Here is an 18,216-nt window from a genome sequence, read left to right as displayed (position 1 = left end):
TACAAGTCTCTGGAATGATTCATGGATTGATCCAGAAACAAACCTGAAGCCCTACGGCCCAGTATTCATCGCTGATAAAGATCTGATGGTTTCCGACATCCTCACAAGAGAAACTCGGGAGTGGAACATCCAATGGATAAACTCCCTCCTCCCGGAGCTAGCAGCTCACATCCTATCCATCCAACCAAGTCTTCTAGACTCCCAAACTCCTACGTCTGGCCGCTATCAAAGAACAGAGCCTACACTGTCAAGTCTGGCTACTTCTCTCTACACCAGACAAAACACACATTCCCCATTATTGTGAATAATGACCGGAACTGGAAGAAACAAATCTGAAACCCACCGCTTCTTCCCAAACTGATTTTTTTTCTCTGGAAGGTAGCACAAAATGCTTTGCCATCGTGTGAGAATCTACAAAACAGGGGATTTTCAACTAACACAGCCTGTACCCGATGTGGAGAACATGAGTCAATCGATCACATCCTCTTCCACTGCAACATCGCAAAAGAAGTCTGGAGGATGGGACCATGGACCAATGCTTTCTCAATCACGGCGGAGACGTCTTTCAGCAAGCCCTCACTCTGTGCCTCGTACTTATGGAAGATACTTCCTCCTGTGGGCACTGTAAGGAATTTATTCCCCTGGATCTGTTGGCATCCCTGGATCTCAAGAAACAAGCTCCTGTTTGATAATCGCTCGTCGGCCCCTCGAGATGTTCTTCTCCAATCCATATGTGCGATGAAGGAGTGGGAGGCGGCCAACCCAAATCGACCAACAGCGACCCCAATTCCGCCTCTGATCTCACGTCTGCCACGACCTTCGATGATCTCAACCTTCACCACCGTCTGTCATACCGATGCCTCCTGGAAAGCTGGATCGGCGGTTCTGGCCTGGATCTTCTCTGATCATGCGGGTACCGAAAGTTCCCATAAAGCCATCTCGCTCAATCATGTATCTTCTCCGCTCATGGCAGAAGCTTTGGCCATCAGAGGAGCACTCATGCATGCAGCATCTATCAAAATCACTCACATCTGTCTTCGATCAGATTCTCAAGTGCTTATTCAAGCAATATGTCAGAGGAAATTGATAATGGAACTCTACGGCGTTCTGTCTGATATCGACTCTCTCTCGTTCTCTGCTGTTTCCCCTTTTGTTTCTTGTTGTTTCGATTTCATTCCACGTACTAAAAATGGGCATGCTGACCAGCTCGCAAAAGCCCAACTTGAATTATCCCTTGTAACCCCATTTAATGGGCTCTTTTGATTATCTTAACGAATTCTATGTTGCACAAAAAAAAAGACTTGTTGAACTTCAAATTTAAATTTGGAAGTGTTCATCTCCAATAAACGTTAAATCTGATTTTAAAATAATCCATATTTACTTTGTAATCTTTAAAATTGATCAAAGTTGGTAAACATTATGATATTATAAATAATAATAAAACATACATTAAAGATATTGTAAATAATAATAATGCTATATTATAATGAATAATAAATTATAACTGGTGTATCAAATTAGTTAATATCCATGTTCGAAAACTCACCAGGCGTTATCCGTACGTTCGGGTTGGGCCTAGCGCAAAATGTTAAAATTGGAGATTACTCGGGGATTAATCGGGGATTAATTTTGAGTTTAATTTTGATTTTTAAAAACATTTATATATAAGTAGGTGTTTGTGTAACAAATAAAGTGAATTGGGGTAGTCTAGTGGTAAGTATCGGGTTAATTCTCAAACATGTCATGAGTTCGAAGCGCACGTCACTCAATTTTACTTATTTTCATGATTTTTTTAGTGAAGGGCATTTTTTACTTAACTATTCGTCTTCTTCACTAAAGCAATTAGGGCTTCGGCAAATATTTTCGGCGGCCGCCATGGATTTTCATCTATTCTTGTGCCTTTTTCTCACGATTTACACTCTAAACTTGTAGATTATTCATAAATATATCGATTTCGAGCTTCAAAAAGAGAAAAAACGAAGATTTTTTCAAAATTCCGCCTACTTCTCTGATTTGGTCCAAATCAAAACGCTTGGGCTCTGCCGAACGTTTAATCGCCGCAAATCCGGTCGCCGCGGCCGCGTTTTAGAACATGGGTTAATATAACTATTTTGTAATGTTTCAATATATGATCAGTTAAATAATCTTAAAGTAATATACTAATCTCTTTTAAATTATATGTATGCTACAAGTTAAAGCTATTGAATCCGATATCTCTATATGTGAAATATGTATGAAATGTAAAATTACAAGAAACAAAATGATAAATATAAAAGTTAATATGGCTATTTTATGTGAAGAGCACTTAACTATAGAGACTGGAAAATATGAAAATATTATGGCTTCAATTGATGACTATGTAATAAATGAAATGAATGGAAAAAAGTGTGAACAAATTTTCATTTACTGAACTAAATTGGAAAACAAAAATTGAATAAAAAGGAAAAATGTAATGAAGAAATTGAAAAATAGTAAACATGAATTGTAATTGGTAAACTAGATCTCGATCCGCGCAACCGCGCGGATTTTTGTTTTCATTTATTTTTATATAAATACTTTGTTTTCAATTCTAAATTGGTATATATTATAATATATATATGTGTCTATTAATTTTTAAAACATAATAAGTTTACTATATATTTTTTCAATGAATAGATTGTTTCAAACTTTCACATGTATATGTATCTTCTTCTATATATATATATATTCGGATTATTATTTCATTATTAAAATCGTAACTATATATATAAAGATTAGTAAAATATTGTTTTATTGTCATATTCAAATATATTGTAACATTTCACAAAATTAAGAAAGTTTTTAAAAAATTAAACTTTTCGCTTCATAGATTTATATTATCGAATAAATAATTAAACATTAAGTTTTTGTTTAATTTTTAAAATAACCTATATAGTTTAAAATTTGTTTTCATTGATTTAAGGTAGTAAAGATTAATCATTGTTAGATAATATGATTTTTGTTATTTAAAAAAAATCTTTATAATTTTAAATGTTAACATCGACAAATATTTAAATATTTAGCGTATAGAGGTATAGTGTTACAATATTAAATTATATTTATTTAATTTATACAATCTATAAATCTAATGAATCATCTATTGTTTAAATTCAATTATTGATAGCGCAATAAAAATATCTAATAGGCCCAAAATTTAAATGATAAGATTAGATATTAAATGTAACATGACTTTCTAAGAATAGGTTCATTAGGTCTATTTTTAAAAAAATCACACATGAATCAAAGTTGTGATTTCTGTTCTAATATATAAAACGTTGAATCGAATGGAAAAATGAATAAAATAATGAACAAATATATAGTCGTGAGAAAATGAAAAAGCAAGAACTATATGATTTGTGTTCATTCTATTCCTCATAGAAATTAGTAAGATGATTTTTTCTTCACAATTTATTTCATTCATAAAAAAATGAGATGAATAGAGTGGGACCCATAAATCTAAAATCTGACAAAAAAGCAACATAAATGATATAAATTTGAAAAATGAAAAATCGACGGTCATTTTTTTCTAAATTGCGGTCATCAATTGAAGCCAAAAAGATGTATAAGAGTTCTTGCGAAGAATCTCATCTACTTCACATAGCCTTTGAAACACCAATTATTCCAGTTTTTTGTCACTGGAATTATATTTGATAAAACATTCAACACATTACAACCAAAGAAAACCATACAAAACCGGCAGAAGATGTTAAATATCTCCAGAATCAAGAGAGCCAGCGGAATATAAAGATGTCACCGGAATCATAAACCCAAAAGAAGAAAGCACATGAAAAACAAGCAAACAAACAAACTAAACTACAAGTCTTTTAGTTTGCTGAATTTAAATTTTAGTGATATTTTAGTCTTTCTAATAATTAAAAATATAAACGCGAAACATTTATGTCTAACATGTTTCTCGGTTCGACCAAACTAATACTTTACTATCTTCAAACTTGGTTGCAAGTTAGGTTAGCTCAATGAATGTTAGACCTTCAAAAACCCAAACGGTTCTCAACTTAACACGTCACCGAGTGTTAGTTACTCTGTCACATCGCACAATCACACATCCTCAAAAGTAGAGAAAAAGGCTCGAGAAGACTCAGACGGACGGAGATGAAGTATTTTCACTTCACCAAATGGCGAGAAGAGAGGAGAAGGAGAAGGAGAAGGAGAAGAAGGAGACACAGCTTAATGGTCAAGGTTTACACTGTTCTGCTTCATTACACGCGTAAATGTTCCAATTTGGAATTTGGTCATATCTTACACAAACTTGAATATTGGTGTTGTGATTAGATATCTTGTTGCGCGTGTGTGTGTGTGTGTTTCAATGAGGTGAGTTTCTTAGGAGTAGTGAACCATCCAAATCTTGTTAAATTGAGAGGGATGCAACGGCTCCTAGTTAAGGAGCTTATGTGCAATAAAAGCTTGGAATGGAAGATCATCTTGTAGGCAGACTAGTGTCTGTACGAGGTTGAGGAATTCTCAAGACGCTGCTCATTTTTGAAGAAATGGATTTTCATGTTTGTGTCTCATTCACCTAGACAAGCACCTCATGAGTCCTGAAAGACTTGGTCATATCTCAGATTCAGATGAGCTTAAACAAGTCACTTTTAAAGTTAGACTGGCTAAACTGCACACAGGGACAGTTTTTTCTTACTGTAAATCTTCTTATTAAATAACAAAGCTTCAAGTTGAAGACATGAGACAACATTTTTACTTTATGTTAGTCAACTCTCAGCACTACAAACATTAATTGTCAAATCTCTGACGAACCATGGAACAGAAGCAAAACTGTACATCTGAACTAAACAGAACAGAACAGAACATCATCAGACAAACAGAGGCGAAGCAGACGGACGTGGATACGCAGCTGCTATTCCACCCACAGCACTTTGTCTAGCAAAACCAGCATTTGGTTTTTGGCTCACCACAACACTATCACTTCTCCTACGCGTTCTCCTCTCCATCTTATCAATGTTTCTTCCTCCTCCTGTTTCATGCAAAGTTTGTATGTGTTCGAGGTGAGCAACAACCTCAGTCATGTTTGGTCTCAGCTTTATCTCTGTCGTCAGGCATCTCAGCGCTAGAGTAGCTACTTTACATGCTTCTTCCATGGAGTACTGATCTTGGAGACGGTTATCGATAACTCGGAATATCTTCCTCTTGTTTGCAAGCAACGGCTTAGCCCAGTCCACCAGCTTTTGCTCTCCCGGTGGACGGTTCTTATCTACAACTCTACGTCCAGAGAGTATCTCCAAAAGCACAACACCGTAGCTGTAGACATCACTCTTGGTTGTTAAATGACCTAAGGAAAGTGAAACAGTCAGTGGTCATCTTAAAAAACAATGTGCAAGAAATTGTTAGACGGTAACTAGACAGACACTTCATATAGTACTAACGACTATGCAGATTATTCGGAGTTAGGCGTTAACAAATCATTAATTTTTTTTCATATTTTACATTTACATTAAATATTTTAGTTTTTGGATTCACTCATAAAACTTTTAATGAATCATAAAATTATGCATACAAAAAAATAAACTAGACAAATTTGTTGCCCTAATATTATTGTTTATTTTAACATATGCAGATCAATTTAGATCAATCTCCACCAATTTTAGAATCAATCTGAGTTGTATATATCGGATTTTAAGAAAATTGTTACGGATATGACCGATTTGCCGTTTAGGCGCTTTCTAAACCGATTTTTAGAACACTAATAAAAAGTCGCTTAAAAGATGTTTGAGAGACTAACCTGTCATAAGATACTCAGGAGCTGCGTATCCATAAGTACCCATGATTCTTGTGGAGACATGGCTTTTATCACCTGTTGGACCGTCTTTAGCCAACCCAAAATCAGAAAGCTTGGGATTGTAGTCCTGTGATCATGTCAAAGAGGTGACCAAAGTATACGTATATCAAACTTTCACACAGCATTTTTCAGCATATCAAAATGAAGGAAGAAGGCTGAAGTACCGAATCAATAAGTATGTTAGAAGTTTTGAAGTCCCGGTATATGACTTGAGTCTCCGCGTTGTGAAGAAAAGCTAGGCCTTTTGCAGCACCAAGTGCAACTTTTAACCGGAGAGTCCAAGATAATGGTTCAAAGTAAGAACCTCCTGCAACAACACCAAGAACACAAGATTCAATACTCAAGAAACATTTAGAGTTACGAGAGGAATATAGACAAGAGAAGAGAAGACAATACTTCTGAATAAATGATTCTCTAAGCTTCCACGTGGCATGAACTCATACACAAGAAGACGTTGCTCATCCTCTAAACAATAACCGATAAGTTTCACAAGATTAGGATGAGAAAACTTCCCCAAGTAATCCACTTCCGCCTATAACATCATTGTAGAAAAACATAAACAAACAATCTTCAAATATAATTTCAAAAGATCTGATTCTGAATTTTACCAGCCATTCTTGATGACCTTGCCAACCATCCTGGTTAAGTCTTTTGACAGCAATAACCATACCGGTTCCCGGTTTAGACGCAGTGAGAGATTGCTCATCAATCCATCCTTTAAAGACACAACCGAAGCCACCTTCACCAAGAACACTGTCTGGTCTGAAATTCCTAGTTGCTGATTTGACCTCAGCGAAGCTAAAACTTTTGAGGTTTGGAGATTGCAAGATCTCTCCTTCGGTTCGAGGGTTTGTTCTGATCGACACAGAAGAGCCTTTGCTTCCCATGCTCTGTGTATCATTTGCCTCTGAGCTCATATACTTCGGACTCGCACCTATGCAAACACCAAACAAATGGTTTGTATATAAGAAAACTTTATATTTCACATTTTTGACAACAAAACATAGTGCAGAGATTATGAAGAAGACAGAGCTTTAGAAGAATTAATCAATTATTAGCGTTAGAAAAGACAGATTTGTCAAAAACACTAAGCTTAACTTTTAAGTTAAGTCCCTTGATATGTCTCAACCACCAAAAACCTAACCTCGAATTGATAAAATAAACTTATAAAAACACATAAGTAACAAATCTAAATATTTGCATGAGTAGTGGTTATTGTATATATGTAAATGAAAGCTTGAGCATTGAAGTACCTGTGTTACTTGGACTCTCAGCTTTAATCTGAGCACTCAAGCAAATCCCCATGATTTTGAGAATGATCTAACAAAACCCTTTCTGTATTACAGGCTAGAGATCAAAAAGCTGTAATTATCAATGAAAAGTTGAGGAAGAAACAGAGCAAATCTTGAGGATATAGAGAGAATTTAACTCTAGGTCACCTGTTTTCTTTGTCAACCAAGAAAACAGATAGAGAGAGACAAGTTTCTATCGGCTCTTTGCTGCAAGTAGCTAAGAGAGAAAGGGAGAGGCGTTGGGAGGTGGCATTGATGACGGACCGGTCCCGCCTTTAAACCCATCTCTTTATTTTCAATACTTACATTTAAAAAATTCAACGTCAAATTTGTTTTTTTCCTTTGTCTCCGACAATTTTGTTTTTTTTCACATTGAAAAAATTATTTTCAAAGATTAAATAGTGATGTTTAAAACTATTCCAAAAATCACGGCTATTAATAGTGAGGTTTTTCTTAAAAGATTAATCAGTGTTCCAAAAAAGATTAATAGTGAATTTTTAAAAATATTTTATATTCATAAAAAAGATATGAAGTTTAATAAACAAAAAATAAGAGTTGGTAATGTGAAGGTTTAACGATGTTTGTTTTTGTAAAAAATGATTCAAATTAATTTTCAATTATTTAGTAGGTATTTATTTATAAAATTATCCGATTATTTAACAACTCACTGAATATGAATAAAAGCCAGATGTACAAAAAAAGTTTTTGGTCATCTCCAAAACTCGGAGAATTTTTAAAAGTCAATAATTCCATCGTAATTCTTGTTTTTCATCATTTGTCTTCTTTTTTTTTTTTTTTTTTTTTTTTTTTTTGATCAACATCATTTGTCTTCTCTTTTGACATTTTCTACCTTCTTTTTGAGCACTAAAAGATATAATAAGCCAGATAAATAAAAATCGCGTCGACAATAAAGAAGAAGAAGTAAGTCGCTTACACGGCGGTCTAATCGTTTTCAGCCGTTGGGTCCTCAATGTACTCGACACTTTGCTCGGTTCATGTCGGCTTGGTTTTGCCAAGTTGTAAAATGCCCTTAAATGTTTCTTCTGTACATTTTTAACTTGCATTTATTTCATTCAATTCGATCACGAAAATGTTTCAGAAAAAAAATCACGAAAATGTCCAGCCACATTAATTAACTCTGGCATAACGTTTGATCATGGTATTGATTAAAAAGGGTTGGTCTCTAGAAACACGACACACTAATAATCTCTTTAAATTAATATTCAATAAAATAATATAATTTTATAGTTTTAAATTGAGTTTTTATTCAATTAGTATATCGATAAATTAATAACCTCTATAAATTAATAAAAAATTATAGTTTTGTTATAGTCTCAACATTATTAATTTATAAAAGTTTCAGTGTATTACTAGTTTCCAAACACATAGTTTCCAAACACACTACTAGGCACCTGAAAAGTAAAATAAGCAATATCAATTTTAGAAAAATCACCATACGGGCAACTTTTACGTGACACTAGACCAAAATAAAACTTTTACGTGACATGATACTATTCCACCAGTACTATATAATAAATGTGGACATATACAAGTAAAAAAAAAAATGTTCGGTAGTGTTATGATTTCATTGATTTGCAGCTATTATAAACTACTCACCAGTCAAAATAATATAATGTTTTATAAGTCGTATTGGCTTCAACGAGACAATTTTTATCGTTTCAAAAATGTCTAGTAGTGAATATCACCATGTTGAGTAGTATCTAAGGTAAAAAACCCATCACTAGTTAGTCTAGTTTAGCCATTTCTTGTCGATCCAAACTCGGATTCGAACAAACAAGACTATAAACGTGTCTCTTTGACCTCTAAGCTTAAACTCCAACAACACAATCCTTTTCTTTACTAAGTAGTATTATCTCTGTTTCATAAAATAAACATTTTGGGAAAATATGTTCCATAAATATCCATTTATGTGCTTTTATAAATTTTATTATTTAATAGTAGTAATTTTTTAAAAAATAAACGAATTAATATTTATTTGTTTGTATTGAAAACTGATAACCGTATTTTATAATACGATATTTTAATTAATATATATGAAAACAGAAACAATGTTTGATTCGTACACAAAAATTGAAGGAAATGTCGGATCCTTTTCTATCCGATTGTAATCACTTCTAGGAGAACACTAAACAAACCATTAACTTGTCACTATGATTTGAAAAAAAATTGAACAGTAATGTTTTGAAATGTTCATATGCACATAGTTAAGAAATAGGCTTTTATTGTTAGTTGGCTAATGGAGATAACTCAAAACATACCGTATATTAAATCTTGAGAAAAGTCAGGTGGCAAAAACGGCTCGTGGTTAGTGGGGCTTATAATATCAATATAGTGCTTCCTCTCAATTAGTAGTAGTAAGGAGCAAATAATAAGTGTGTTATTCGCTAGAAAGGATCAAACGAATTCCCGTGATAGCATCTAGATAAGAAGCTATCCAACCTAAAAGATTTAATGTCCATGTTTCTTTTCAGTCGACGACACATTGTAAAAGAGTAAAAGATCTACTTTTGCACTTTTTTTGAGTAAGACTTTTGCACTTTTGTTTTCGGGTTCAAATAAAAATATATATAGCATTATATACTCTGGTGAAAACGAAATGGATTTTTGAGGAATTTGGTGGTAATTTGGGTAGAATTTTAAGGATTTTGGTGAATATTTTAAGATTTTAAGATTTTTTTTAAAATAAAATTATTTAAATGGTATATAATATTAATTTATTTATCAAACTTTTTTCTATTGAAATGAGAAGATGATATTAGTTTGTTTGTTTTTTCTAAAATAATTGTTAATAATATTGATTTCCAGTAATTTTTTTCTTTTTTATTTATTTCAATTTTTTTTTTTTTTAAATTAAAACTAAAACATAAAAAATAAATTTATAAAAACAATCGAATAGATCATAAGAGGTGGTATTTCTGTTCACTAATTTTAACTATCAATTACCTCTCAAATCCCTTCAATATTATGTGATATATTTCATTGATAAAATCTCTAATTTCTGATTTCAAATAAATTTCTAAAAATGATTGATCCATTAAACTGAGATTTTATGGAATTTGTACAATTAATTTTTCCAATAAGATGAGATTATAAAAAAATCGTACAAATGCCAAATTCAGTAAGGAGAGATTTGAAAAAAAAAATCTTTTCAAACATCTAATCCAATAAGTCTCCCACCACAAAGTTCCGTGCAAACTTATTACCAATGCTTTAGATAACAAACTATATAAAAGACATGATCAATAAGCTTAATTAGATTACGATTGAATTAAGCTTATGTTAATAATATCATAGAATACAAAATCAGAACATTGTTAAATTATCATATGTGGCTTTGTAATCTGCATTAAACCTTTGTAACTTAGCAAGTGTTGCTTTATCAATAAACTTAGCAAGTGCTAACATTTCATGTGATAATGTATATATAATCTATAGTAGGTTATAAATCCGCTGTCATGCATCTAATATGATAAATAAAGCTAAAAGGGGCTGTTGACTTTTAAGGTTTTTCAACCTTAGTCATCGCATATCTTCTTTTCATTTCTAGTCACGATTCTATCGTGAAAAAATCAAATTACTTGTAGCTCATCATAACTTCAATACAATTTCTTTTAATTACGTTTGACCCAATTGTGTTAAGATAACCAGCTTATATATGACTGCTATATATTCCTACATACATACGGATATCGCATTGCTTCGGCGAGTTTTTTTTTTTTTTGTCAATTTCCATATGATTAAACCAAGTTTTAATCGAGAAAGAAATTATTGGAATATTCTAGCATATATTTGTCAATATATTTACTTGGCCATCACTTAACTTATGTATTAGATATGGCAAGTCTAGATATATTACGTGATCGAGTCAATATCCTTCATTCAAGGAGTTGTCTGTGTATATATACAACATGTAATCGATAAAGATCAATAACACAGAATACATTCATGTCAAATTAACATGGTATCAGAGTCAACGGTCAAATTCTAAAACCTGTTCTGATTTTCTGTTCATTTTTCTATTTCACTTTTCGATTGTGATCATGTCTGGAACAGAAGGGTTAACAGCAGCTACAGCTGTAGCAAAAGTCGATAAGCTCATGTCTCCTTACTACTTGCACCCATCGGACAATACATGGCAAGTACAGACTCCAATCTTGTTGAACGGAGCCAACTACGAACGTTGGGCGAAGCTGATGATGAACTTTCTTCGCACCAAAAGGAAAACTGGTTTCATTGATGGAACCTTGAAGAGACCGTCTGGTGAATCTGTCGATGCAGACCAGTGGGACATGGTCAATTCTATGATCATTGGGTGGATCTACAGTAGCGTAGAGCCCAAGCTTCGACCTTCAATCTCGTTAGTGGACAGTGCAAAGGCTATGTGGGCAAGCCTTAAGCGTCGTTTTTCGATGAGTGATGATACTCGCATCCATCAACTCCATGCTGATATCTCCGCGTGTAAACAAGGAGGAGATTCAGTGGAAGATTACTTTGGGAAGCTCAAGGTGCTATGGGATGATCTTGCAGACTTTAACACATGCTTCACCTGTTGCTGCAAAGACTTGGAATGCTCATCAATGATGCGTTATGAGAAGATGCAAGAGAAGGCTCATTGCCATCAATTTTTGATGGGACTTGATATTGGAACTACGCGATCAAACCTCTTGAGCAGAGGAACTGATCTGAATCTTGAGATGGTGTACTCGCAAATGATTCAGGAAGAACGACATCTCACGGCTATGCGTACTACAAATGATAGAGTACCTACGGTGGGGTTTACGGCCACAACACCAACCGCTCCGTTGCGTTCCAATGTCGCTCAAGCTGCAGCTACTCGATTTGGGAGACCATCAACAACGTGTGCTCATTGTGGGAAATCAGGACATGAGGCGAGCAGTTGCTTCCAAGTCATTGGTTTTCCTGATTGGTGGTCAGAGAAAAAAATGGACGAGGTGGAGATACTAAAGGAAGAGGTCGTGGTATGGACAATGGAGCCAGAGGACGTGGTGGTCGTGGTGGACGTGGTTCTGGTTTCCGCTCCAACAATGCTCAAGTTGGGGACGCCACCGAGTTGTCTGGTGCTCCTGTCTTCACGACCGAGCAATGGGCATCACTGGCCAATTTCGTGAACAATCAAAAACAACAGTCAGCATCAGAAAAGCTTTCCGGTAAGAAATATCAACTATACTTCTCTGGTAAAAATCGTCGGTTTGATATCATCATTGACTCTGGTGCGTCTCACTATATGACGGGAGATATATCTTTGTTGACTAATGTAATCTCGATTGCTTCTTGTCCCATTACCTTGCCTAAAGGCCAAATTACATGGGCAACAAGATATGGTAGTTTGAAATTCGGTGGGAAATTGGTTCTAGACAGAGTCTTTTATGCACCACACTTGTCCATAACTCTGATTTCCGTTGCTCAACTTTTACGTGATATTGCAAGCTTTGTCGTCTTCACGAAAAAAATTTGTTTGATACATGACCAAACTTCGAAGACTTTGATTGGTGCGGGTGAAGAGTGAGATGGGGTCTATCATTATACGGGTTCTGTTGCGGTTCCTGCTCATGCTGGAATGCTTGGTAGTCGGGAACTGTGGCACCGTCGTTTAGGTCATCCATCATCTAAAGTTATGTCGTGTCTGTCAGATTTAGCTGGTTTTTCTAAAAGTTCATTTGGTACTGAAAAGGCTTGTGATGTTTGTGTCCGAGCCAAACAAACTCGAAATAAGTTTTCCGAAAGTTCTAATAAAGCGGATGCACTTTTCTCAATGATTCATTGTGATCTTTGGGGGCCATATCGCAAACCAGCTTCGTGTGGAGCTCGTTATTTTCTTACAATTGTCGATGACTACTCTCGTGCAGTATGGACTATTTTGCTTCTCGAAAAGAAAGAAGCTCTAACTGCGATCAAAACTTTCTTCAAGTTTGTCTCTCGTCAATTCAACAAACATATTCAAGTTGTCAGGAGTGACAATGGAGTTGAATTCACATGTTTGAAACCTTTCTTCGCAGACAATGGTGTAACTCATCAAACATCATGTGTTGCCACACCCAAACAAAATGGGCACGCGGAGAGGAAACACATGCACATACTCAATGTTGCTCGGTCACTACTTTTTCAAGCAAGCTTACCACTTCGTTTTTGGGGCGAAAGTATTCTGACAGCAACATATCTCATTAATAGAACACCGATGAAGCTACTACACTACAAGTCTCCATCTGAAATGTTATATGGTTCGCGACCGACGTATGATCACATTAGAACATTTGGCTCCTTATGCTATGCCAGACGTGTTGCTCGTGATCAAGACAAGTTTCAGACTCGTGGAATCAGATGTATATTTCTTGGATATCCACAAAATAAGAAAGGCTGGCTCGTATTTGACAGAGACAACATTTGTATCTCGTGATGTTGTGTTTCATGAACACAAGTTTCTTTTTGAAGATCGTCACTCTGTTTCTACATCGGAGCAAGAGTTCACAACAAAAGCTCCTCATCCCGCAATATATGATGATGCAGGACAAATTGACGAAATAGTTTCACAATCAGGGGGACGTGTTTCTTCTGAACCGGAAGCTCAGACCATTGAACCTAATACTCAGATTAACCAGGAAGAACTAGGCAGAGGAAAGCGCAACCGTACACGCTCTGTTTTGTTAGATCTGTATGTCACATATTCTGCTCAGAAGATGATAGACCCCGCTCACGCTTCATCCTCATCCTCTTCAGAGTCTTCAAGTAAGTCTTGTTATCCTCTTACAAAATTTCTTTCCTGTCATCGCTTATCTTTGGATCAGCAGAAGTTCTGTGCGGCTATCTTAGCTTCTAATGATCCAGTCTCTTATAAAGAAGCTGTATTAAAAGAGATTTGGCGAAACTCGATGAGCTCAGAGATGGGTTCATTAGAAGAGCAAGAGACTTGGGATATCACCACTCTACCTCCAAACAAATCCGCTCTCGGTTGCAAATGGGTTTACTGTACAAAGTTTAACGCGGATGGAATAGTCAGATGCCACAAATCACGACTGGTCGTCCTCGGAAATCATCAGAAAGAAGGTGACGATTATATTGAAACTTTTGCACCAGTTGTAAAGATGAACACAGTTCGAATTTTACTAGAAGTTTCGCTGCGAAGAATTGGGAACTACACCAGATGGATGTACAGAACGCGTTCCTTCATGGTGACTACACGAGGAGGTGTACATGAAACTTCCACAGGGTTTACTACGTCTAAGCCGAATCAGGTTTGCAAGCTCAAGAAATCCTTGTATGGACTTACACAAGCTCCTAGATGTTGGTTTTCAAAACTGTCTGAAGCTTTGTTTGGTTTCGGTTTCAAGCAAAATTATTCTGATTATTCCTTGTTCACTCTTCTACGTGGAAACTCGACAATATATGTGTTGGTTTACGTAGATGATATGATCATAGGGGGAAATGACTCTACATTGATATCAAAGTTCAAAGATTATCTTCATCGCTGCTTTCGTATGAAAGATTTGGGATCTTTAAAGTATTTCTTGGGCATCAAAGTAGCTCGTGGAAAAGCTGGAATCTACCTCTGTCAGCGAAAGTGTTCATTTGACATCATCACCGAGTGTGGCTTACTTAGGGCTAAACCAGCTGCCACTCCGTTGGAACAGAATCATGATCTAGCTCGCGATGATGGGGTATTCTTCACTGAACCAGAAAAGTACAGGCGTTTAGTGGGCCGTCTAGTTTATCTTTCGGTAACGCGTCCTGACTTGGCATATGCTGTACATATTTTTGCTCAGTTTATGCAACACCCACGATAGAAGCATTGGGATGCAGCATTACGGTTAGTGCGTTATATCAAAGGAACACCAGGATAAGGAATTTTGCTCAGCTCCGATAATGATCTCAGGCTCACGGCCTACTGCGACGCTGATTGGGCTGCTTGTCCTCTAACTAGGCGTTCTCTGTCTGGTTACATTATCATGCTTGGAGATTATGTGGATTCATGGAAGACAAAGAAGCAGCACATGGTTGCTCACTCTTCAGCTGAAGCAGAGTACCGTTCGATGGCATACACTTATCAAGAACTTAAATGGATGAACGAGCTTCTATCTACTCTCAACATTCATCAATCTGGTCCAATGCCGTTCTACTGTGACAACCAAGCAGCATTACACATTGCTCATAATCCAGTTTTTCACGGAAGAACGAAACATATAGAAGCTGATTGTCATTTCGTTCGTGATGCGGTACAAGCTGGAATCATCGACACTAAACATGTCAAGACCACTGATCAGATAGCAGACATTCTAACAAAGTCTCTAAGCCGCCAAGAAATCAGATATCTACTTGGCAAGATGGGCATTCGGAATCTTCATGCTCCACCTTGAGGAGGAGTATTGGAATATTCTAGCATATATTTGTCAATATATTTACTTGGCCATCACTTAACGTATGTATTAGATATGGCAAATCTAGATATATTTCGTGACCGAGTCAATATCCTTCATTCAAGGAGTTGTCTGTGTATATATACAACATGTAATCGATAAAGATTAATAACACAGAATACATTCATATCAAATTGACAGAAATTTTTTCGAGAAATAATTCTTTCCTACCATATCTAATTTACTTGGAAAACATATTATGCTTTTGTTTCTGGCCTCATTTGCTAGTGAATACACACGTACGTTTCTATTCTCGTGAATGTAAACCAAGCTTAATTACACTCTCAAAATCTTCTTCTAAAAAACATAGCGCATCTATCTCAAAAGTGAAAACCAGTCAATTGACCGGGTTTGTAGTTTTATCCACTAATTTGTACATCTACCCATTTGTATGAAAATTGCAAAAACATCTACATTTCACTTGTCAACATCCCTAGTTAATTAAGTACTCGTTTTGCCAACTTTTATAAGTAGTCATGTTAAAAGATTAATTTTATCATTAAAGAAAAAATTGACTCGTGCGACGCTATATTTTTATGTGATGACAATAAATTTTTAATTGTGTTCCAAAAAAGACAATAAAATTTTTAAAACGCTTTTTATTAATTCAATATGTTACTCTATTTCCAGCAAAGTTGTCTGACTTTTTCAGATTTGTATAGTCTAGCTCCTATATGATTAGATGATACTACTATTCACCGTTTTATTAGATCCAACTACCACCAACTACATTTACTATGACTCAAATTACCATGTAAAAAAACTCTTTTTCGGTCACTCTAGAAAGTCAAAACTTCAAAACATAAATAGTCCCATTAAACTTACAAAACATAGCTACTATTACATGATGTTGCAGCTTCAAAATGATATTTCATCTAGAAATAAGGGAGGTAGTAAAGAAGGATTAATAAATAAATATAATGACGAAGTCAAACAAATTGAGGGAGTAAGTGTCAAAGTGGTTCATGATGTCAGCGAAGAACAGTCCCGTGACTCTTCAGATGATGTCCTTTATCCGTACGGTTCACATGTACTTTGGTGGTTTTGTTTTTACACAAGTCAACGCCGAAATTGAAATTATGAGGAGGCAAGTTAGGTTAGGAGGAGTTTTCAACCTTTCTTCCTTATTGTGACATAAGCATCTTGTGAAAATAATTGTTGCGTAAAATATATCTAAAGCATAAAAGTAACAAAGTAGACATAATTTAGAAAATAAGTCATGCAAAAAAGACCCAATCAAATACTGAAGGTCCTTAAAACTTTGTGGTCTTGAGTCGCAGAAAACCTCGACCCACGAAACACCGTGAAAGACTGAGAGTCGTTGTGATCATCATCACGTTTTGCAGTAGTCCCAAGTTGCTTGATGCTTGGATGTTTCGTTACTTTTCTTGTTTTGGGTTTGGCTTCAAGTTCAATCTCATTATTTTAATATATAAGATAAGAAAAAAGAGATCATAAAGCAAGCACAATTCCCAGTTGATGCAGGAAGCCTATCAGTTTATTGTTTTGTCTGATGTTCTTTTTATTTTAGTAATGTGAATTTTGGGGTTTCTTATCAAATATAGGTTTTAAAGTCCTCCAGATAAGTACATATTGTATCTTAATAGTATGAGTTTTTCTTTTTCCTTTTTGATGGACTGGAAATTTCTAGGCCTAGGCAGTATGTTGCTTATAATTTAGCCTCCTTGAATTCGACCATCAGCCCAATTCAACTTGGGTGTTTCCTATATAGATGTCGATCCGTTGAATTATAAGATACTACTTTCAACTCTAAATTAAAAGTGGTCTTTAGCAGAATTTCAGCACGATATTAAAAAGATATTATCCGTCTGGCCACAATTAGACCAAACCAGCGTTTGTGCATGTTACACTCCATCATCATTCCGATTCTGATGGATATGGTATTATTATTAAATATAACTGGCTCAAGAATGTATCTTTTGGAATTTACTCTACTGGAAGAAAAATCTGCTTCAGTATGATTGAAGTGTTATCTATATTGACAAGAATTCAATCTTAAAACAACTTGAACACAATCTTAAACATGTTAAAAAAGACAAAAGACAATTTGACATCGAAATTAGATCTCTTTAATTGCAACGACCAACAAAAAACAAATCAATTCTAATCTGCAAATCAGACGCAGAAATAAAGAATAACCTCTTCCGGTGGATAGTCTACGAATCTAGTTTCTTTCATTGCATAGATGACTATACTGACACATTTTGAATGAAGAATCCTAGTTATCATTATTTTACGAAGCCTACTTTTTGAATGTACATACCAACAAATGTTCATCATGCGATACCATGTATATACATATTCGTTCATGTGTTTGCTATTTAAATATAAGGAGAAAACAATAATTTTAACTATCAATAGAAGTCTCAAACAATTAATTTCAATGGAATTTAAAATCATCAAACCAAGAAACTCATACATAAAATGACAAATCACTATTTTAATAAGAAAAGCTGCCAACAAATTACAATGGTAAAGCGCAGAACAACATCCGAGCGAGGAGAATTCAGTTCGCATTGATGTTTCTTCAAACTCAATTGTGGAAATCTTTGCACTTTCATGGTTAAAAAAACGATTTTCCTTCTAGTTTTTAATTGGTTCTAATCGTTTTTGTACTAAACCAAAA

At 35.1% G+C, this 18,216-nt stretch overlaps 1 protein-coding gene across 1 annotated transcript; it reads right to left on the bottom strand.

The window, feature by feature from the left end:
* Positions 1–4,764: 4,764 nt before the first annotated feature.
* LOC106391218 (probable serine/threonine-protein kinase PBL10) lies at positions 4,765–7,371 on the bottom strand. The gene is made up of 6 exons (XM_048754135.1): positions 7,081–7,371; positions 6,436–6,761; positions 6,224–6,359; positions 5,992–6,134; positions 5,771–5,894; positions 4,765–5,320 (listed from the first exon to the last, which is right to left on the bottom strand). The coding sequence occupies exons 1-6, from the start codon at positions 7,130–7,132 to the stop codon at positions 4,845–4,847; spliced, it is 1,257 nt and encodes a 418-aa protein (XP_048610092.1). The 5' UTR covers positions 7,133–7,371; the 3' UTR covers positions 4,765–4,844.
* Positions 7,372–18,216: the final 10,845 nt, after the last annotated feature.

Source organism: Brassica napus, chromosome C4, assembly GCF_020379485.1.
Source record: "Brassica napus cultivar Da-Ae chromosome C4, Da-Ae, whole genome shotgun sequence".
Lineage (NCBI taxonomy): Eukaryota > Viridiplantae > Streptophyta > Magnoliopsida > Brassicales > Brassicaceae > Brassica > Brassica napus.
Note: the sequence above shows the minus strand (reverse complement) of the source record. Positions and strands in the feature narration are given on the sequence as shown.

What these genes read in the sequence shown, in the direction of transcription:
- LOC106391218 (XM_048754135.1), bottom strand. Translation starts at nt 7,132, where the DNA reads ATGGGGATTTGCTTGAGTGCTCAGATTAAAGCTGAGAGTCCAAGTAAC. An exon ending in AAGGTCATCAAGAATGGCTG is followed by an intron (nt 6,360 to 6,435) that starts GTAAAATTCAGA and finishes ATGATGTTATAG; the next exon opens with GCGGAAGTGGATTACTTGGG. An exon ending in TCCTGAGTATCTTATGACAG is followed by an intron (nt 5,321 to 5,770) that starts GTTAGTCTCTCA and finishes CACTTTCCTTAG; the next exon opens with GTCATTTAACAACCAAGAGT.